General features: G+C 34.0%; 1 protein-coding gene across 12 annotated transcripts in view; it reads right to left on the minus strand.

Annotated features, from left to right (window-relative positions):
* Window positions 1-18,441, minus strand: part of PPFIA2 (PTPRF interacting protein alpha 2) — a 333,097-nt gene that overhangs the window by 215,805 nt on the left and 98,851 nt on the right. For 4 of the 12 annotated variants that reach the window (XM_050324736.1, XM_050324735.1, XM_050324734.1 and 1 more), the window contains exon 1: window positions 11,444-11,833. The exons of the other annotated variants lie outside the window; for them this stretch is intronic. In XM_050324736.1, coding sequence (XP_050180693.1) covers window positions 11,444-11,524 — 81 coding nt within the window. In that variant the 5' untranslated portion in view covers window positions 11,525-11,833. Of the gene's footprint in view, window positions 1-11,443; window positions 11,834-18,441 lie in introns of those variants that run through there. 12 annotated transcript variants of the gene reach the window in all.

The following is an 18,441-nucleotide window of genomic DNA, read 5'->3' on the forward strand; positions in this document are numbered from 1 at the left end:
GGTACTTCAGGAAAATAAAAGCCCAATCAATTAAAATCTCAGACAAGTCTTGCATATACAAGGCAGGAAATATTTGAGAGCAGCAATGTTTCACTGTGCTACTAAGGTTAGTGACCATACAAAGGGAGCTATAGGTACACCTGCAAGAGCCACTTCTCTAAAAAAGTGCCTGACAGTTGATGAAATAACAATTTCAGTGATTTCACTTAATTTGAGATATGATTTTTAGCATAAACTGGATAGATAGCAAATATACAAGGTACATGGATATTTATAGCAGTGGATTAGGCATAGCTACTTAGTAATCAGTGGTCTTTCATACAAAGAGAGGAGATTTATATTCTTTTTTTGATTGGCAGAGTTAGGATCTTTATCAAGTTAGTAAACCAAATTATTTACTACAGAAATGGTAAAATTTTATTTTTAAATTTTATTTTAAAAATGATAAATGTGAAAATGGATTTTCTCATAAGCATCTTCTTTGAACTTGTGACTCTCCTTTTCTCCTCAAATGCTTAAAATAAACTAGGCATACTATTACTCTAGTAAATGCCATCGCTTTTACGCTAGAGACTGAGTCACAGACACATTGGAGTCATGATTATTTCATTTAGTAATTCTGATTGACTAGAAGAGTTCAAATAGTTCTTTCCCTAGAAAGTTGTTTGAAGAGATAAAGTCACATTAATTTTAGGTGAGAGATAAGAACAGCCTAAAGAATAACCTAACCACGAGATCCAATACTGCCTATTTTCAGGGTTATGCCACCACATTTCCTTAACCTAGTTTTAAAATTAAAGATGCCCATACTCACAAATTTAGAAAAGTTCTCAGTATGTACCAATAAACATCAAACTCAAACAGGACCAGGAGCTGGTGCTAGAAACTTTAATGCACATCAGTTTTCTCTGTTTATACAGGAAAGCAAAGAGTTGATGTAAATTGCAGCAAAATATAAATTACAGGGGGGAATATATATTTTTCCTTTATTATCCACTTCTAGTAATCACATGTAAAAATTTTTACAGATGAATATTGCATTTAAGTAGAAGATGCCTATATGAAGAAGGAAGGGCATTTCAAACTAGATAATCTAATGAAATCCTTCACTTGCTGAAAAAGATTGAATGGTCTTTGCACCACTGTTTTACAAACAATTAGAGATTAATTAGAGATTAAATTTTATATGAATACATTATTGATACTTTAATGCTTCCAGAAGACAAAGCTTCCTCCTATAAATTGCCTTTGAATAATAAAAAAAATCATGTTTAATGGAAGTAGAGTTCGTTTCAGAGACCTGTTATGAATCTCCTCACAAATCAAAGGTGAGAAAGAGGATGAAACTTGGCCTGAACCTCAAACCTGCAATGGAGTTGGGCTGCTCAAAACAGAGAACTAAGATGCAGTCTGTGAAGTGCTGTCCCACTGATGTTCCTGGGAGAGTAAGAAAGGAAGTAGGGAACTGTGAGAAACTTCCAACAGTAGTTTTTTTTGTCAGGGGATTTTTTTGTTTCATTTGTGTGGGGTTAGATTTGTATGTGAGCTGTGTTGGTTTTAGGTATGTAAGAGTGTTGGTTTTAGGTATGTAAGAAACATGACTGAGACTGTTAAAACTGCTGAAAGAAAACAGGTTTGTTTCTTCTGGTACTAAACTGGAAGCTGAAGGAGAACTTCGAATTCAGTTCAAATATCAACTTCTTTATTTATTCAAACTTCAAAATCTTTTGGTATCTTTAACTGACCATCTGAAAATTCCCAGACCATCTCAAGCAAGCTACTATGTTGCCAGCCTAAGGAGATGAACATTTGCACTACTGTCATCAGATGTGCTGATGTGCTTTTTTCAAGACACAAAGGTTGATGCTGATATTACTTCAAGCAATTAAATGCCTGTGTACATGTGTTTAGTGTAAGTTACCAGTTTCACTCTTTGGCTGAGCACAGTTTAGCAGATAAGTAAAGCTTTATGCTTTACTGTTCATTACAGTGCTAGATAAGCCATCCAAGGCTTCAGGCCAACAGAGGTCTTATTATGTTTTCAAACCTTATGAGATACATCAAAACCATCCACTGAGCCCATCTGGGATTCAGGTTCCCAAGTACACTAAACAGAGACTCATTTAATAACCTGGAATAATTTTCTGTCTATATACTACAAATATAATAGTATGGTAAAGAAAGGAAGTTTCCATAGCAATGTAAAAAAATTATTTTTCTTTGTTTCATTGAAACTGCACATGAATAGCTTTTATTTGCTCAGAAATATAAGATCTTAATAATAATTTTCTCCACATAATATTTATTTTAATAATAGAGTCCCAAGAAAATAATAAAACACACCACAAATAGTACTCATTGAATAGATTAATCTGAAATCAGTATGGCATTAGAGAGTCAATTTTATAATATTTATTATAAGATTTACCAATAAAATTAGCAAATTATATTGACAAATAATTATTTGTTATAACTAATAAGACTTAGTAATAATTATCATTTAATAGTCTAATTATCCATTTAACAGTATTGACAAAGATTAGCTCAACATGGGGCAACTTAACTTCCTGGACTCCATCGGAGAAACATACTCTCCCATAATGGGACTTGAGACTGACAGAACTTGGCTTTTATTTTTAAATGCTGTTCATCATATCCTGCCATTACAGTAATCAAGTCTACATTAGTGTTTTATTTTCTGTCAGGCAGGCAATCTGAAGCAAATTTCCCCATTGTCTCAACTCACTTTGGTTTGTATCATGATTTCAGAGTGCCTGCACTGGGTACCTCCTTGATGAAATGAAACTGAAAGGTGACCTGGGAGATTGAATCTGATGCTTTCCATCCATTTGTGAATGTTCAGCCAATGAGACCTAACTAGACTTATTCCACCTGGCTTCTAAATGTGGATGACACAGATATATTAGATCCTCCTCTTTTGCTCTACATGTTGAGTTTTATCCTGCCACATTACTTACTAATGGAAACATAAACACAGGGATCCAGCTCAAGTACCTTCCCTTACCCTCTGGTTAGGCTGATAGCACAAGCATATCTCTATATGTAACCACACCCTTAATGCATTTTCAGTGCTACTGGCATCTCCTCACCACCTTTTGCTGAGCTTTGCTCAGCACCAACACTGTTATAGCTGATGGTGTAGGCAAAATCATTCCTCACACTGTGGCACCACCATGCATGCAGAATACCTAACAAAAAAAAAATTTCCATTTGATTAGCACTTTGTTAGGTTTATCACTAGGAATAACACATTTCATACAAACAAGCACTCTTTTGGAACTGTAAAATTCCTTCTAGTGAAAAAATATGAACAGATCACTTAAGTTTCCATGAGTCAGTATTCTAATTCTTTCAATGGAAATACTGAATCCATAATCTTCTCATTTGCATATCTGAGTGAATCACAATGTCACCTGAACTATATCAGCTGTCATTTCAGAACAATCCTAGCCCCCAAGTCCTCTGTATGTAAGCATAAGCTAAGCTAAGCATAGCTTCCAACTGAATGTTGAACTAAACAGGAACAGTTGAAATAAAATGCAATTTATTAACTGAAATCATTACTAAGAAATTTAGTATTAAAAATCTTGTGATGTATATTAACTCTCCTCCGTTCCAACTGAAAATACAACCTATGAATAAAGGTAAAATTAGATTAATGCTTTAATTCTTTCCCCAAACTAGACATATCTATAGGCATAGTTCCTCATAAGTTCCTTAGCAAAAACTTTATTCTCATCTCAACTTATTTAAAACCATTAAAATCATGCACTTTCTTCCTTGCCTTCAATCATATGACAGTTCAATATGTCAAGTATTTTGCATTGTCTTCCTTCACTTTTTTTTTTATTGCTTTAAGACAGATGAAGACAAAGAAGAAATTTTCAGATCTCCCACCTCGCAACATCGTTAGCTGATGCTGTTGATAATGAAGACACTATGAGCAAATGCTGCATGAATATTGGGCAGGCAACAGCTCCTCTTGCCTTGTAAATTTCTAAAGCATGTAAAAAAGACCCTGAGGACAAAATGCTTTATATAAAATAAAGGTAATACTGTGCTAGGATGGTAGTGTCCTTTACCTGGTCCAATGGGTAGCAAATCAAGAAGAAGAAGGAAGTATGATACAGATATGAGGCAACTACTAAGAATATATTTGAAATACAAAATGAAATCAGCAAGTTACTTACACTCTCCTCCCAGAAACGGATGGGAAAGCTTCTGCACTGCTGCATAGTAAGACTGGTAATATTCATCAAGGGAAAAATGATGCCATTTCCAATAGATTATCATCACAATTTATACAGGATGTTCAAGACATTCATCTACAGAGACACAGTCTGTGCTCTCAGAACAGACTATGCCTATATTGTTCTGTTTTTCCCTATAAGGAAAACTTATATTCTGAAACTCTATACAGCTTGTATTTAGCTAAGAGAATGGACCAGCAAGTATTAAATTAACATACAATAATGTGTAATAATCCTTAGTATCCTTATTAGTCTGGAAAATACCAGTATTATTTCTTTGTCTAGTTTTATTTTCTATGCAAATTACAGTAAAATTATCCAACACTGAAAGCACTTCTGAAATAGAGCCAGAAACATGGTTTTAGCTATGATTCAGAAACCATACGATGATTCTATTTCTGGAATAGGAGGAAAGCACTGCTATTGCTATTCCTCCTACTAGCCCCCTGTTTTTATTGGTCACATCCACTCAGCTGCAAAAGAAACAGCAGCTCTGGTTTAGCCCCAGTTCCTCTGGAAGAAAAACGAAAGGTACTTTCTAACTACGTCATTACATTGCAAAGTAGAATTGGCCACACTCTACATGACAGGAATTCTGCATAGGAAAGGTGCATTGACTTCTCTGCTTGCTTACTCTTCAATTTCAACACATGAAATAATGCTATTATGTGGACAAAATATTTCTGTATGACAAGCAAAAGAAAAATCTACATGAATATTTACTTAAGGCACAAAGACTTTAAGCTCTTTCTATTTTGTTGTATGTGTGTATTTAAAGATCCTGGATGCTTTGCTTACTCTAATTATTGTATTTTTGGACTGAAAAATATAATTTACAAAGTCTCTACAACTAAAAAAAACTACAGACAGTTCTGTGCTCAATTATTTTTGTGATTTTTTTTAATTTTTTTTTTTTTTTTGAAAACATGTGTATGTGCATATATTTAGTTTCAACTTAAGGTTTTGGCAAGAGGGATTAGTTTTCCTGTTTTCCACCACCAAATTCATGGTAATTGGGTTAATACTAGAATCATAAGGTTTCTCATTTCTTCAGTAAGCAACCTGTGTTTCCATTCAGGGAAGGATGCAAATGTATCTATAGATCAAAACAGTCAGTTAATATTCAGTTGAGTCACCCTTCTCAGTTCATTGCGTGCAGAACAACATATTCATAAAAACTATCAGACCATTTTATTGACCGGCTACTAAAAACAAACTACAGAAAATATGGGGTCATGCAGCACTCTTGATTTTTAAGCAGGAAGAGAGTGTGTGCTAGGGCGGCCCTACAGCCCAATTCCAGCTAAAACTCAGAAGTCAGCCAGAAAACAAGTAGCTTTTCAGAGATATCCCATGTGAGGTGGGTGTTGATTAGGACATTGTCTTTGACGAGCTCTGATGGCCACAAATCACCATTCTCTGGCGCAACATAATTATGTTAAAAAAATCCTAACCCTTGTGCAAACACAATTATTTCTCTAGATACCTAAGGCACATTAAATAATTCCCAATAACTCAGTTTTAGTGCATAAAACGGGCAATAAAAATATATATCACAGAATAATAATAGCAAATAATAATAAATAACACTCACTTGCAATTTAAGACCAACCTTTATTGCCATTTGTCTTTTATTTCTGAGTAAAAGGGCCCGTAAGCATATTTCTCACACTACTACTCAAAATTCCCAAATTCCAAAATTATATAAAACCCACTTACACAGCTATAAACATTTCCAAGGTAACTGCAATGCAAATCACTTTATTATTATCTCCTGCCTTTGACGCTGCCCAGATTTTTAAAGGGATTTTTTTTGTTTGTTTATACAGTAAAGCACTGGTCCGGCATTACTATTTTCTGTCACAGTTAAATGTCAGAAGTCTTTAAAACCTAGCTCACTATCACCCTTTCTGCCACCATTGTTATTTATATTCACTAACACAGCTTTCAAAGCTTCTGAAGTGAACCCACATAATCTTCACCACAGCTTGTTGCACACAAACCCAATTATTCAGTGGACTCCTGCTATAGCTGGTTTTTCAGTGATGTTTACCATCATTGATGATACAAGTTACCAGCTGGATATGGACTTACAGCTTTCCCAAAGAACATGCCTCTACTACTTTACATGATTGTGGAAAAGATGTACTGCACCAATGTGATAAGTAAGAAGAGAAAAATCTTTATTTAGGCAAAACTAAGGGAGAAATTCCATGCCTGGCAGAGGGCTGCTGGAAGGAGCTGCCTACATGCTCAGCCAGTTGAAGGGTTCAAGGTAAGATCAGATTCGACAATTCTTCCATGGACCAGGTGACACAGCTCTGAAAGTATACACAAATTTTTGGCTCTATTCTGCATGTTATATGTGGCATATTTTCTACATGTAAAATTAAGTCTGCATAGAGTAGGAACAGAGTCATCGAATTTTACAAGAATTTTGTGGTGATATGAGTGATCACATCAGATACAAGGTGACTAATAATCCATCTCCATCACCAGAAATATATTTTTTCACAGCACTGGATATTTCTGCTAAGAAAAGCTCTTTTCTTTGTTCTTAAATTATATTGCACTGAAATATGTGAAGTAACAAAATAGTTGAAAAGTTATGGCCTAGTAAACAAGAGTAGCATGGCATACCTGCCCAAAGCATAATCTAATGATAAATGTATGCTAATAAGTACAATTAAAAATTCTAACAGATACTTTCTCTTATAGGAGAAGCTTTTTATTTCTTTTTCATATGAGATAGATGAAAGAAAATAGGATTACTGAAACAGATAGTATAAAACAAGTTCTGGGTAGGTATACAGATGATTTAAACTATTAATATAGAAATTAATAGGAAAGTTAACGAGTGCACCTAACACTCATATAGAATATTGGGTTTTTCTGACGGGCCTCAAAGCACATTGTGTACCACAAAGCAACATTGTTGCTTGCATTCTGTTAATTCACTATTATTGGAATGTAACATTTAGTTGCTAAGAAATAAAAACCAGTAGGAATCAGAATCATGGCAATAGATATGTTTTATGTACATAAATGTTTCCCAGTTTCCCAGTAACCCTGTTTCAAACCAATGCACTTTTACCATACTTCACAGTAATCTAATGATCAGAAGGTCTATGAAGAAATAAAATTACTTTCTTCATAGACCTTCTGGTCATTAGATAACTTTAAAAAATTGCTTTAACCTTCTTAGGTTTCAGGGAAGACCAGCCCTTACTTCACTTCTTGTTAGTAAAAAAGGAGTACACTCTAGTTGTTCTAAGGGTACATTATAAACCACAAATCTCATTTGACTATAAAATGGACTAGTAGTGCTCCCAAGGCTTTGAAAGTTTGTGTTTAACATTTATGGAAACTGTTACTACATACTGCTGATGTCAAAGATAAAAACTCAGCCAGATCCATGAGACTCTACATATACTAAGGCAATTCAAGTATGTTTTTCTCTCTTTACTGCACATGGCTGGCTCCTGTGTTCTACCTATTGGCAACTCCTTTTAGTCCTCATTTAGATCTGTGCTTAAATCTTTGCTTAGCTTAATAACAGAATGTTATAAGAGCTAAAAAAACTGTTCATAGAAGTATTTCAGTTCAAATTCTATTGAAGTAAACATCATGTACAACATGATGATATTTTGAATGTTCCTTTGTGCAAGTTAGTATTATCATGTATTACTGTAGACAACCAAAAAATATTTACTGGCTATAATAAACATCAACATAAACTGAAGTTGCTTTTAAGTGACCAAAGTAGCATTAGACAATTTTCAAAAACAAAATCTGAAATTTCAAAATTCAGTTCCTTTGTGCTATGCTTTCATAAAAAAAGGAACAACCCTCAAGGTCCCAAAAAAACCAGCCTGAATAAAAATATTTTCAGTGAATTAATGCTTATCATTTCATAACCAAGTTAAAAACATCTCCTTTCTAATCCAAACTTTTCTACCTGTATCACTATTTTATGCAAATAAACATATAGCTAAATATATGACCCAGCAGAGAACAAGGAATGTTACTACTTGGATTTTGCTGTTTACAGTGTTCATGAAAGGTATACGCTCACTGTGGGACTGCTGGCAAACCAATTTATCCACCTCAAGTAGCAGAAATACTATAGTTTTATCAATCTTGAATACAAAAATAAAGAAAATCACTGCTTTCTGTTATACAGCTGTAGAAGTCTGCCAAGGTTGGCACAAGTGAATTGAGATGAAACATGAAGACAGTGAAATACAAAGCACTAAACTTTGGTATTGCCCTGTTTATTATAAAATTAAACCTTGTTCATTACAACTCCTTCCTTTCATACAATATATAACTTCTTTGTATGAGCTCCTCTCATATAGTTGTTTTTTTTTAAATAACTTTAATCAAGCATAGTGTAGGGATCAAAGCTTAAGCTTCTTTGAATTATAGCAGGTGGTTCAGGAAACATACTGAACCAAATTACACTTTTAACATTTGCAGAATTCCTGGACAAATTTCCTGAGCAGAATGAAGGTACTAGGAATCATAGCTTCTATATAGTTTCAGATATTGATTTAATTAAGGGCAGACATTGGAGCACCGAGAATCTTCAGAGGGTTAGTCTGTCAAAAAATAACTGTGGTTATCCCATGCCCAAGCATCCTGATAGATGCACCCTTGTATGGGCAGTCTGATTCCTTGGCCATTGGAGTCCAACTTGGTCTTATTTCTTGAGAACATCATTAACACGCTGATAATAAAGTTACAACTTGCTAACATCCCTTGTGCTTCTTTCAGTACTATTTCTGTTGTTGAAAGAACTAACGTGTAATTGCATCAATGTACAATTAATTCAACTGTTTAATCATTACATCAATGTACAATTAATTCAGTAGCTTAATCACTCATTACCCACTATCAGTCAGCATTCAGGCCATCATCTCACAACTTTTGTATTTGTTCAGTTTTTAAAATGCTAGAAATTGTTTTTGCTAAGATTATTTTCACACATTTAGGTTAAATACTAGCGTACATATTACAAATTAAGAACCATTATGCTGTTCCATAAGTTTGCAAATGATTTAAATGAAAGAGATTCTCAGTCTCCAAGAGATTTAACGTAACATATAGAAACAATACTATAGATAGGAAAGAAAAAAGGTGAAAATACTTTAAAACAGATCAAAGTAATTAACAAGAGTAGTATGAAGTCCTTCTCAGCAATTATTACATTTGCAAGCAAAAATTGAAGTAAATCAAGAGGGAAAGAGAAACTACCACAAATATGGTGGTCAAAACCTAGGAAGCAAAGAACAGAGCCAAGGCAAGAAGTGGAAAGTTGCTTCAAATTTCTTTATATTGAACATATGTGAATAAATAAATAGAAAAAATAATTGAAAAAGGACATCACAGGACAATACAGGCTTTCTTTGGTTGATTTTTTTTTTTTTTTAATTTTCAGGGATTTTTTTAGAGCTGATAACACCAAGCTGTTCCAGAATACAAACACATACAGTCTGGAATTAGCAGCTTTATATTCCAAGGTCATTTAAATCTACATTATTCATGAAAGTATCCAGGATGCAACCGGAAATTGAGTTCTGCTTTTTTTTTATTTAGTGACCCCTCAGCTCAAAAATTAGCAGAAGAAATTATTTTTAAAAGAGAATTTTGTGTATGTAGGATAATGTCTACTGTCATCACAGAGATTGTCAGTAGCAGTAATCCATACTGTAAAAAATACATATACTTTACTATTAGCATTTGTTTTCATAAGTTACCACAGAATAAAATATTCAATTTGGTATCACGACCAAGCATCCTAATTTTTGTGACTTTTTCAACTGGACACATTCAGAAAAATTACCTGACATCAGGAACTGTGTTTAAGAGCATAGCTACAGGATGCTGTACAGAATATTTAGATTCAGTGTGTGAAAAAAGTAGTCATGCTGTAGAGGAACAGGCCTGGGGCAATCATGTCTCTGAATCACTGCCAGGATCAGCAGATCGTCACTGTTGGGAGGATGCTACTCTTTCTGTACAGCCCTCAACTATCATTTGACATCACTGTGAGAACGGCAAGACAGTACATTCAAAAACAATGGATCTGAAAGAAGGCGAGAATGAAATGCAGCCACTGGACCTAAAGAATAGGGTACCTGGATTTTGTGAAATAAGTTTGCCATGCATTTTGTGATCAATTTTTAATTGCTTCAGATTGCTTGCTCTAGTAGTATACACAGGGTTTATTACATATTAAAGACATCACTCTGCAACAGCATAAAGTAATGAAAAAGACAAAACTGTTAAACAATTAGGAACAGAAAGGTTATTTAAATCCTAACTATATCAGAGGCTGAGCTGAAAAAGCTGTTGCCATTTTAAGTAGTGGAGTGTTTGAATTGCCCTGCAGGGTCGGAGTGCTGTAAGGACCATCTGGGGCAGGGCTATGTGTGAAGGTTTTTTATTATTTTTAAATCTTAATGTAAGATTACAGAGTTTTTCAGAGCCAAGGCACTGAAGATTGCTTATAATTAAATGCTACTGAAAGATGTTTGTAATTAGACTAGTTTGCAATTTAGATACAGAACACATAATACATTCTTACCTTTAGCTAAGCACACAAGCTTATTTCCCTGAATGAGGCAAAACTTGGCTTAAAACTGAGAACCTTCATAATCCTAACAATACAGTGCTGTTCTACCAATTGCACATGTATGATTAGTATTCACATGAATCAAATTAAGCATCAGCTAGCATGAAACTACATTCAGGATTAGTATTAAAATATCCAGAGAGGTACAACATACAAAGTTTTAAAAATGTGTTTTGTATAATATGAGTTTGGAATTTCTGATAATGCCAACAGAGTGCTTATCTGAACTAAACAGAAAGACACTGTGGGTCCAGGTGAGGAACTATAAATCTAATGAATTGTAAGATGATGGTATTATTGGGAAAGACAATCAATAGCAAAATCATAATTAATGTAATTTTGTGTTAGTATAGGAGCAATAACATGCTGATTTTTTTTAAGGCAGCAAACTTGCTGTAATGATATTGATTTCTTACATATTTTCTCCTATCTATAAAAAATTAATGAACACATAAGCTTCTTAATATATTAACTACTCTTACTTAAAGTTTACCTATTGTTTAAAGTCCTTTCAGTTTTATTAAAGTTCACTTACCTGAAAAGTATAAAACCGGGTCCCATTAGGAGGATGCACTTTAGGAGAGGCAGAGACAGTGTTCATATCCGAGAATATCATTTCTGGTCACACACAGTACAATCCACAGAGAGCTACAGATGCAGAGTAGAGTGCTAAGCTCGGAGACAGATCCTTTTATACATTTAGGGAGGCAATCGGACAGAATTCAGTCTACCCCATCCATTCAGTTGTACAGTGACAGCGCTTTGAATTCCTCACTCCCACATCTGCGAGCTAAACTGTGAGGTCACTGCTCCCTGACCTCTAGCTCAGCTAGCCCGTTGTAATATGCACAATGAATAAAAATTAGAAATGCCAAAGAAAAGAGAGCTAGAACCTACAGTACATGGAGCTTGTGCAGAATCTGGCAATGCTTTGGACCTGCCCATCTGTTCTCAGTGATAATCACCTCCCTCCACCACAGCCTTGCAAAGTGATTATGCTAAGCATCCCAGTTAACCAATAACATACAGTTTCATTTTGAGCAAGCATGCACAGTGTAAAACAGAGGACCTCTTCTGACTAACCTGAAGCATGCCTTGTTTTCAGTTTATAGCTGTATTTGTTAACAATGATAATTTTATCATTTCAGTTCCTGACAGCTATGTTAACACATACAAATTTGCTTTAAATAACCCAAAGGTGTCTTTCTTTTGTTTTGACTGCCTTGACTAAAAAAAAAAGGAACTGTGTATTTCTCTCCAAATTAGTGGAGTTTATATTTTTTAATTTTTTGGTGCTACTTCTGGCTACAAATAGAGAAAAATAAATATTTGTGAGGCCATTTACAGAGCTATACTCAGTTTAAATATAATACACATTATAAGCTTCTCTTTTCTCATTCCTTTACAGTTCTTTTTTTCTCATCTTCGGTCTGAATCTCTCTTTAGGAAAGGTTTATCTAACATTACTAAGTATAACAATGGAATTTTATTCTGAGACTTACTGTGCTTACCAAAGTTACAGGCCTACACCTTAATTCATTAGTTACACATAAGGTGTTTTTAAAGTTTTTTTTTTTAAGGCTGATAATAGTTGTGAACACCTGTATTGAACATCCAAAATGTATTTATTGCATCTTTTCTTCACACACAGATCATTTGAACTACACAAAGACATTAAGGAACATAATATTCCAAGAACTTGAATATGTGTTCTATTTACAAAAATTGAAAACTAGGGTTTCAGTAAAGGGTTAAATTGTAAAGTGGTTGCAAAACTAACTTTACATGTTCTGTCAAGCACTTTGTATTTTATTCATAATGTTTAAAAGAGAGACAGAGAAACTACTTAATAAATGATACTTTCAAAAGGAAACTTGTCAAAATTCTAAAAGCCTGGTGAGTTGCCAGGCTGCCTCTGTTTTTCATTCTGTTTTATCTTAATGCTTTTAGCAAATGAAGATAATACAGCTTCTAAAGTAAAATTACTATGAAAGGAGTTGGGAAAGATGCAGAGATGTCTGTCTGTTTAAATGTGTATGTCAGAGTGGTGCATACTGCAATAATCATATTTTGTAAGCCAAAGAGAAAAATCCTCCTAAGCCTAGTCATATCTAACAATTTCTTATAATTACCATGATATGACTTTTATAAAATTTACAGAATCAAAGCAAATCCTACTGCCTGGAACATTTTCTTAAGACCTAGAGTTCAGATTACAGCTTATTCTCCCCTCTTTTGAGTTCTTTTCCAGAAAATCTAGATGCTTGTACTCACAAAGAAGCCCCTCAACTGGTCAAATGAATGGTACCAGTTTGTTGATAATCCAACATTAGATAATCCAACAGCTCCTTTTACTACGAGCTGTTACTTTCTTCTTTACAGTGCCTACCAAACACATACTAGTTCTCTGAAGTGCAACAAATACAGTTTCTTTTATGAACACTTAAGATGGTTTGCCCTGAAAGATTATGGAAATTTACCTTGGAATTTCCTCAACAGACATATAATTTGAAGAATTCATGTGCAGAATCCCATATAAATTCCTTCAATAGACAAGCACTTTCATTACCAAATAACTGTACCTGTACTTATTAGCTTGAAGTTCTCTTGCTTCAACTTTCACAATTTTTAATCCTCGTTTCTACCAGGATATAGGAACCTCAGTTCATTTTCCCATACTGGCATGTGCTAAGTTCACTCCCATGTACTAGTTCATTCATAGTTCAACCTAACTGCTCTAGTCACAGTCTCAATAATGCCTTTCATGATCACAACACTATTGCTGTATTTAGACTTTCTAGTTCCTTACTTGTTTGTCTAGGATGGCACATTTTCTTTTAGCTGTGGCCTTCCACTGAGAGCTCTTTCTGGGATAACTGTTCTCCAAGACTTAGATGCCTATTATTTGAAAAATGCTTTTTAAAATACTACTCCTCATCTTTTATCTGTTTTGGCTTTCCTGCCTAAGTAGAGGAATTTGCACTTAAAGAAAGTGCAAGCCACCACCAAAAAAAAAAAAAAAAAAAAATCCCCCCACCCCCATTTAAGTTCCAATAAACACATTTCCCTAGCTAAACAGTATAGACCTGCACAGAAGGCATGGCATTTTTGTATCTGTTGTTCTATCTCTCCACTAACCTTTACGTTATGAGAAAATGCTCCCAGTAATGACTGTAAGTTTTCTTTTATCTCACTGCAAAACAGACCACCACCATGTTCTTGCAGGATTTTCATGGAATCAGAATGTCATTGTGAAGTGACACCCAAAACAGATTGAAAATATTTGTTTAAGAAGTGTTTTTCTGAAAAATGTGAAACCAGCCTCCTGTCAGGAATCAGTTAGAGTACAGGTAAATTCAGTAAAGCATGAACTGATGCATGGCAGAATGCATGTTCACAGTTACAGAAAGAGTCACATTTCAGAAAAGCCAGCAGCCCCAAATCTGGGATTCAGCAATCTCCTCGGAACAAGCAGCTGAAACCAGGTCTCCCATGTCTAATTGAATGCAACAACCACTAAGCAGGCTATCAAACAACACAGACTGAAAGCAGACAGAAGATGGAACAAAATAAAGGTAACTGAACAAACCCAACAGGACAAATAGAGAAATAGGCCTAAAGACCATGACTATAGCTCAGCAGTAGAAGGGCTCACAGAGGCTGTAACCCCATTCAAACACATGCTCCCATGAATCTTCCAACAAATTATTTAATTATTCCATGAAGTAAAGGAGTTATAGTGGAGCAACAACAACAACAAAAAATCTATATGAAAAGAAAAAAATTCTACATGTTTAAAAGTGTGGGATGTGGCAATGCTCCTGAGATGCCTTTTGTTCCAATTACTTTCAAACGTATGAGTTATTAAGCTCTGAACTGGTATCATATGCATTATGTTGACTTTACATTTTAATTAGACACCATTCTCCAAAAGTGTGATCATTTGTTTAATTTTTAAGTGGGGTTTTTTTTATGTATAGCCTACAATTTTTTATAGTAGGTACAAACCCAGTGATGTATATTGAGATATGTAGAGATATGTAGAGATATATTAAAGAACTCAGTAGGTTACACAACAAAAAAAGAAGGCATATAAAGTGTATATTTCAGATCATTATGTGAAGTATTTTGAAAATTCAGGGACACTAATACAAAAACTTATATCTCTGACTTCAGATACAAGATGGATTTTTTTAAAATGACCAACACACTTAGCTTTCTAATGTGCTAGTGCTTGTGAGATGTAGTTTCTCTTCAGAGTATGAAGTGCCATAGAAAGCAGATGTTTTGAGTTAAGATTTAAATCACCAGCTCTTATTCCATTAGGTAATTATCCAGAAACATGGACTTTATATCACATATTGTTCTCATTTCTGTCTCTGTCAGGAAAAGCCATGTTAAAGAAACATATCTTCCTCCAGGAGCAATGTGAGTGTGTGATTTTCTGAACACTAGAGAGATTTCATATTAAATCTCTAGACCCTACCACTTCTACTTCTCAGACTCACAGAAACCCTACTAAGCTTCCAAAATTGACAACACTGTACTTGAATTGATGTTTCTTTATTATCTGCTGTTCTAGACATCAATATAGAGGGAGTATCATATGATACATTACTCATCTGGCTTAAAATATCCCAAATTTGCTTTAAAATGAAAACTCTTAATGTTTAGAGAGTTCTGGTCTCCAACTATTAATGCCTGAAAAAGATGATAAACTTTTACCACAGTTAAGACAAAAAATATTCAAATTGCATATCAAATTGCAAAAAATATTTTCATAAAGTCACAAATGAAGTATAATTGTTCTTCATATCCAAATTAACTTAGAATTCCTTTTAGCTAATTTAATGAAGTTCTACACCAGAAGCTTCATATTCCATCAACAAAGCAACACAAAACCAAAATCTGACGATTTAATATACTTTAAAAAATGTATAAAATTCATATACTAAATTTCCAAAAACTGATCATTCCCAGGTGGTATAGCTGGGAGAAAAGCAAAGTGGGAGAATTAAGGAAAATGAATCACAGCACAAGGAAGTTTGTGCTCCTTTTAAGTCTTCCAGTACAAACAGAAAATCCTTTTAGAACTGAAAACTTGTAAAACTAGACAAACTTATTGATAAGTAAAGCCTGGTTTTCATCCTGTCTCTGTAATGAAGACCTGATTATCAATATTTCCATCATTGTTCTTTGTTGCTTCATATCTTGTATATGCAAATACCTACACTTGCAGAGTGAAGCCTGTCTTACAAGAACAAGTGCCAGTACCAAGGCAGTATGAACATCTGAGCCCTATTTTAACCTTGAACGTGAGGATTTGTGTAACCGTTGATGACAAGTAGACTGCAGAACAAAGTATTTTCTGTTAAAAGTAAAAACTAAATATCAGCAATACTAACATACATGTCCAAACAGGTTTACTCTGAATGATGGCTTCCCTTTCAAGCATGAGACTTTACAAAGTACCCTTGCTTTGTTGCATATACTGAGACATTTTATCAAGTATTGCAATACTTTGAAAAAAGACAGAGTCAACATCGACTAATCAACTTCAAACTTTGGCAACCACTTTTCTTTTAAATGGAAAATTTCAGAATTCGTTTATCCAACACTAAGTCTCTCTATGTTATAAAAGGTCAATAAAATTAAAATTAAAATTGCTGATTCAATATTTGAGTTTATGAATATAGTTCTAATTTAGAATATATTTTATACAACTTATCAAGTATGCAGTCCATAATCAAAAATTATCCAATGTAACCACAATGTTACTAAGTCCAAAAGACATAATTTGTTTGCCTGTGCAAGAGCAAAATTTCCCTTTCATTTGCACATTTGGACAAGCAATGGTTCACCATGGCTAGGACTCCTGTGCAGCAGTGCTCTAAAATATTCTGGTCATCACAGGTGTGAGAAATTAATTCTCACACTCTCAAGACTGAATGATTAAATAGTTCTATACCTGACTCACTTTATGCATGGTTCAACAAAGCTAGGATGGAATATTTGGAGTACGATTCTGTTTTTCTTGAAACAATTCAACTCCTCAACCAGACCATCAGTAAATCAAGACTATACACAGAAGATTATCAGGTGATTCAAAGGATCCTGATATAATCACTGGTTTTATCTATTTTTACGCTATGTGTTGGTGACAGTTACTGACTGAGTGAACTGAAAAAAGAAACTGAATGAAAACATAATGCTTGTATATATAGGGAAGTCTTCTGGACATCAGGCATAATGGGAGAGTTGAAGGAGGAGAGAATGGCAATGTTGAGAAAACGTGTAATGAAACAAAACAACAAAAATTTGAAGGGAGATCTGTCTCTGAAAGTTATGTCTTAGCTGATTTGAAAAGATACATACTTTTTTCCATGACTCTTGTGTTTCAACTTCCAAAAGCACAGGTACTAAGCTATATTTAAAGCACAACCTGTGTCCTCTGCCATTAAGTTTTGATGCCAGGAAGGACTAAATTTCAATTTTCTGACATAATTAATGAAAAAGTGTAGAGGGTCCTTGGAATTGAAGACAGTTTTTTAATGTAGAATCATATCAGTGACTGCCTTTATGAACATTTTTAATAAAATTCCAGTCAAATCTTACATTAACTCTTGATGAATCAAGACCAAAACCTCAGAAATAATGCGATTCCAGATGGTAGCAAAAAATAATGAAAACAGTCAGCTTGTTTTTCACCATGTTTCATATCACTTAGTTATCACTTTTTTTATTTACATCCTTTAAGTTGATTATATTGTAATGTTATACACAGTAAAACATTAAGTATATAAGTTATATACATGTATATAACATTAAGTATCACTGCACTTGGCAAAATATGAGGTGTTTCATACTAACAAATGTAAAATCCAATTCATGTATATTACTGCAAAGGATCACAGTACATTAAAGATGAGAGAAATCATGAAAGAACATAAGAGATGATAATCATTGCCCATGTATCATCCTCAGCAGAGCAGCTTTTCCTTTTTAAGTGAACATCTTACATTATGTGCCTCATCATGACCATAAAAATAGGATGAGAGCCTAAGACGGAAAAACAAAAGAAGATACAAATTTGAGATAACGTGTTCAAGCACTACAATTTAACACAGCTCACTATGAATAGATATCTTCTCTAACCTGTCTATTCTCCCTTCAAAAATGTTTTTTCTTCCTAATGATATTGTTTTAATAATTTTCATTCTACTAATTTATTTTATACTGCAATTGATTTGCAATTTTTATATAAACTAAGATTTTTCCTGTTCCACAGTTACAAAAAGTATTCAAAGAGTAAATTACTAATGAAAATGAGTAACAGTATTTTTTCTGGAATGAAAGCTTGTGCCAAGGTAATTGTCTTTGTCGTTTATTTTTATTTCTGCTCCATCTGGAAAGTATCTTTTGTCTTAATGAGTGATGCAAGTTGCTAAACTGGTCCTTTGAGTACAGACTTATAGAATTGAATTAAAAGCTAGAATTTATGACTGATTAGTTTCATACTTTATACAGGAACTG

Source organism: Myiozetetes cayanensis, unplaced genomic scaffold, assembly GCF_022539395.1.
Source record: "Myiozetetes cayanensis isolate MyiCay16 unplaced genomic scaffold, myiCay2020 scf3, whole genome shotgun sequence".
Taxonomy (NCBI): Eukaryota; Metazoa; Chordata; class Aves; order Passeriformes; family Tyrannidae; genus Myiozetetes; species Myiozetetes cayanensis.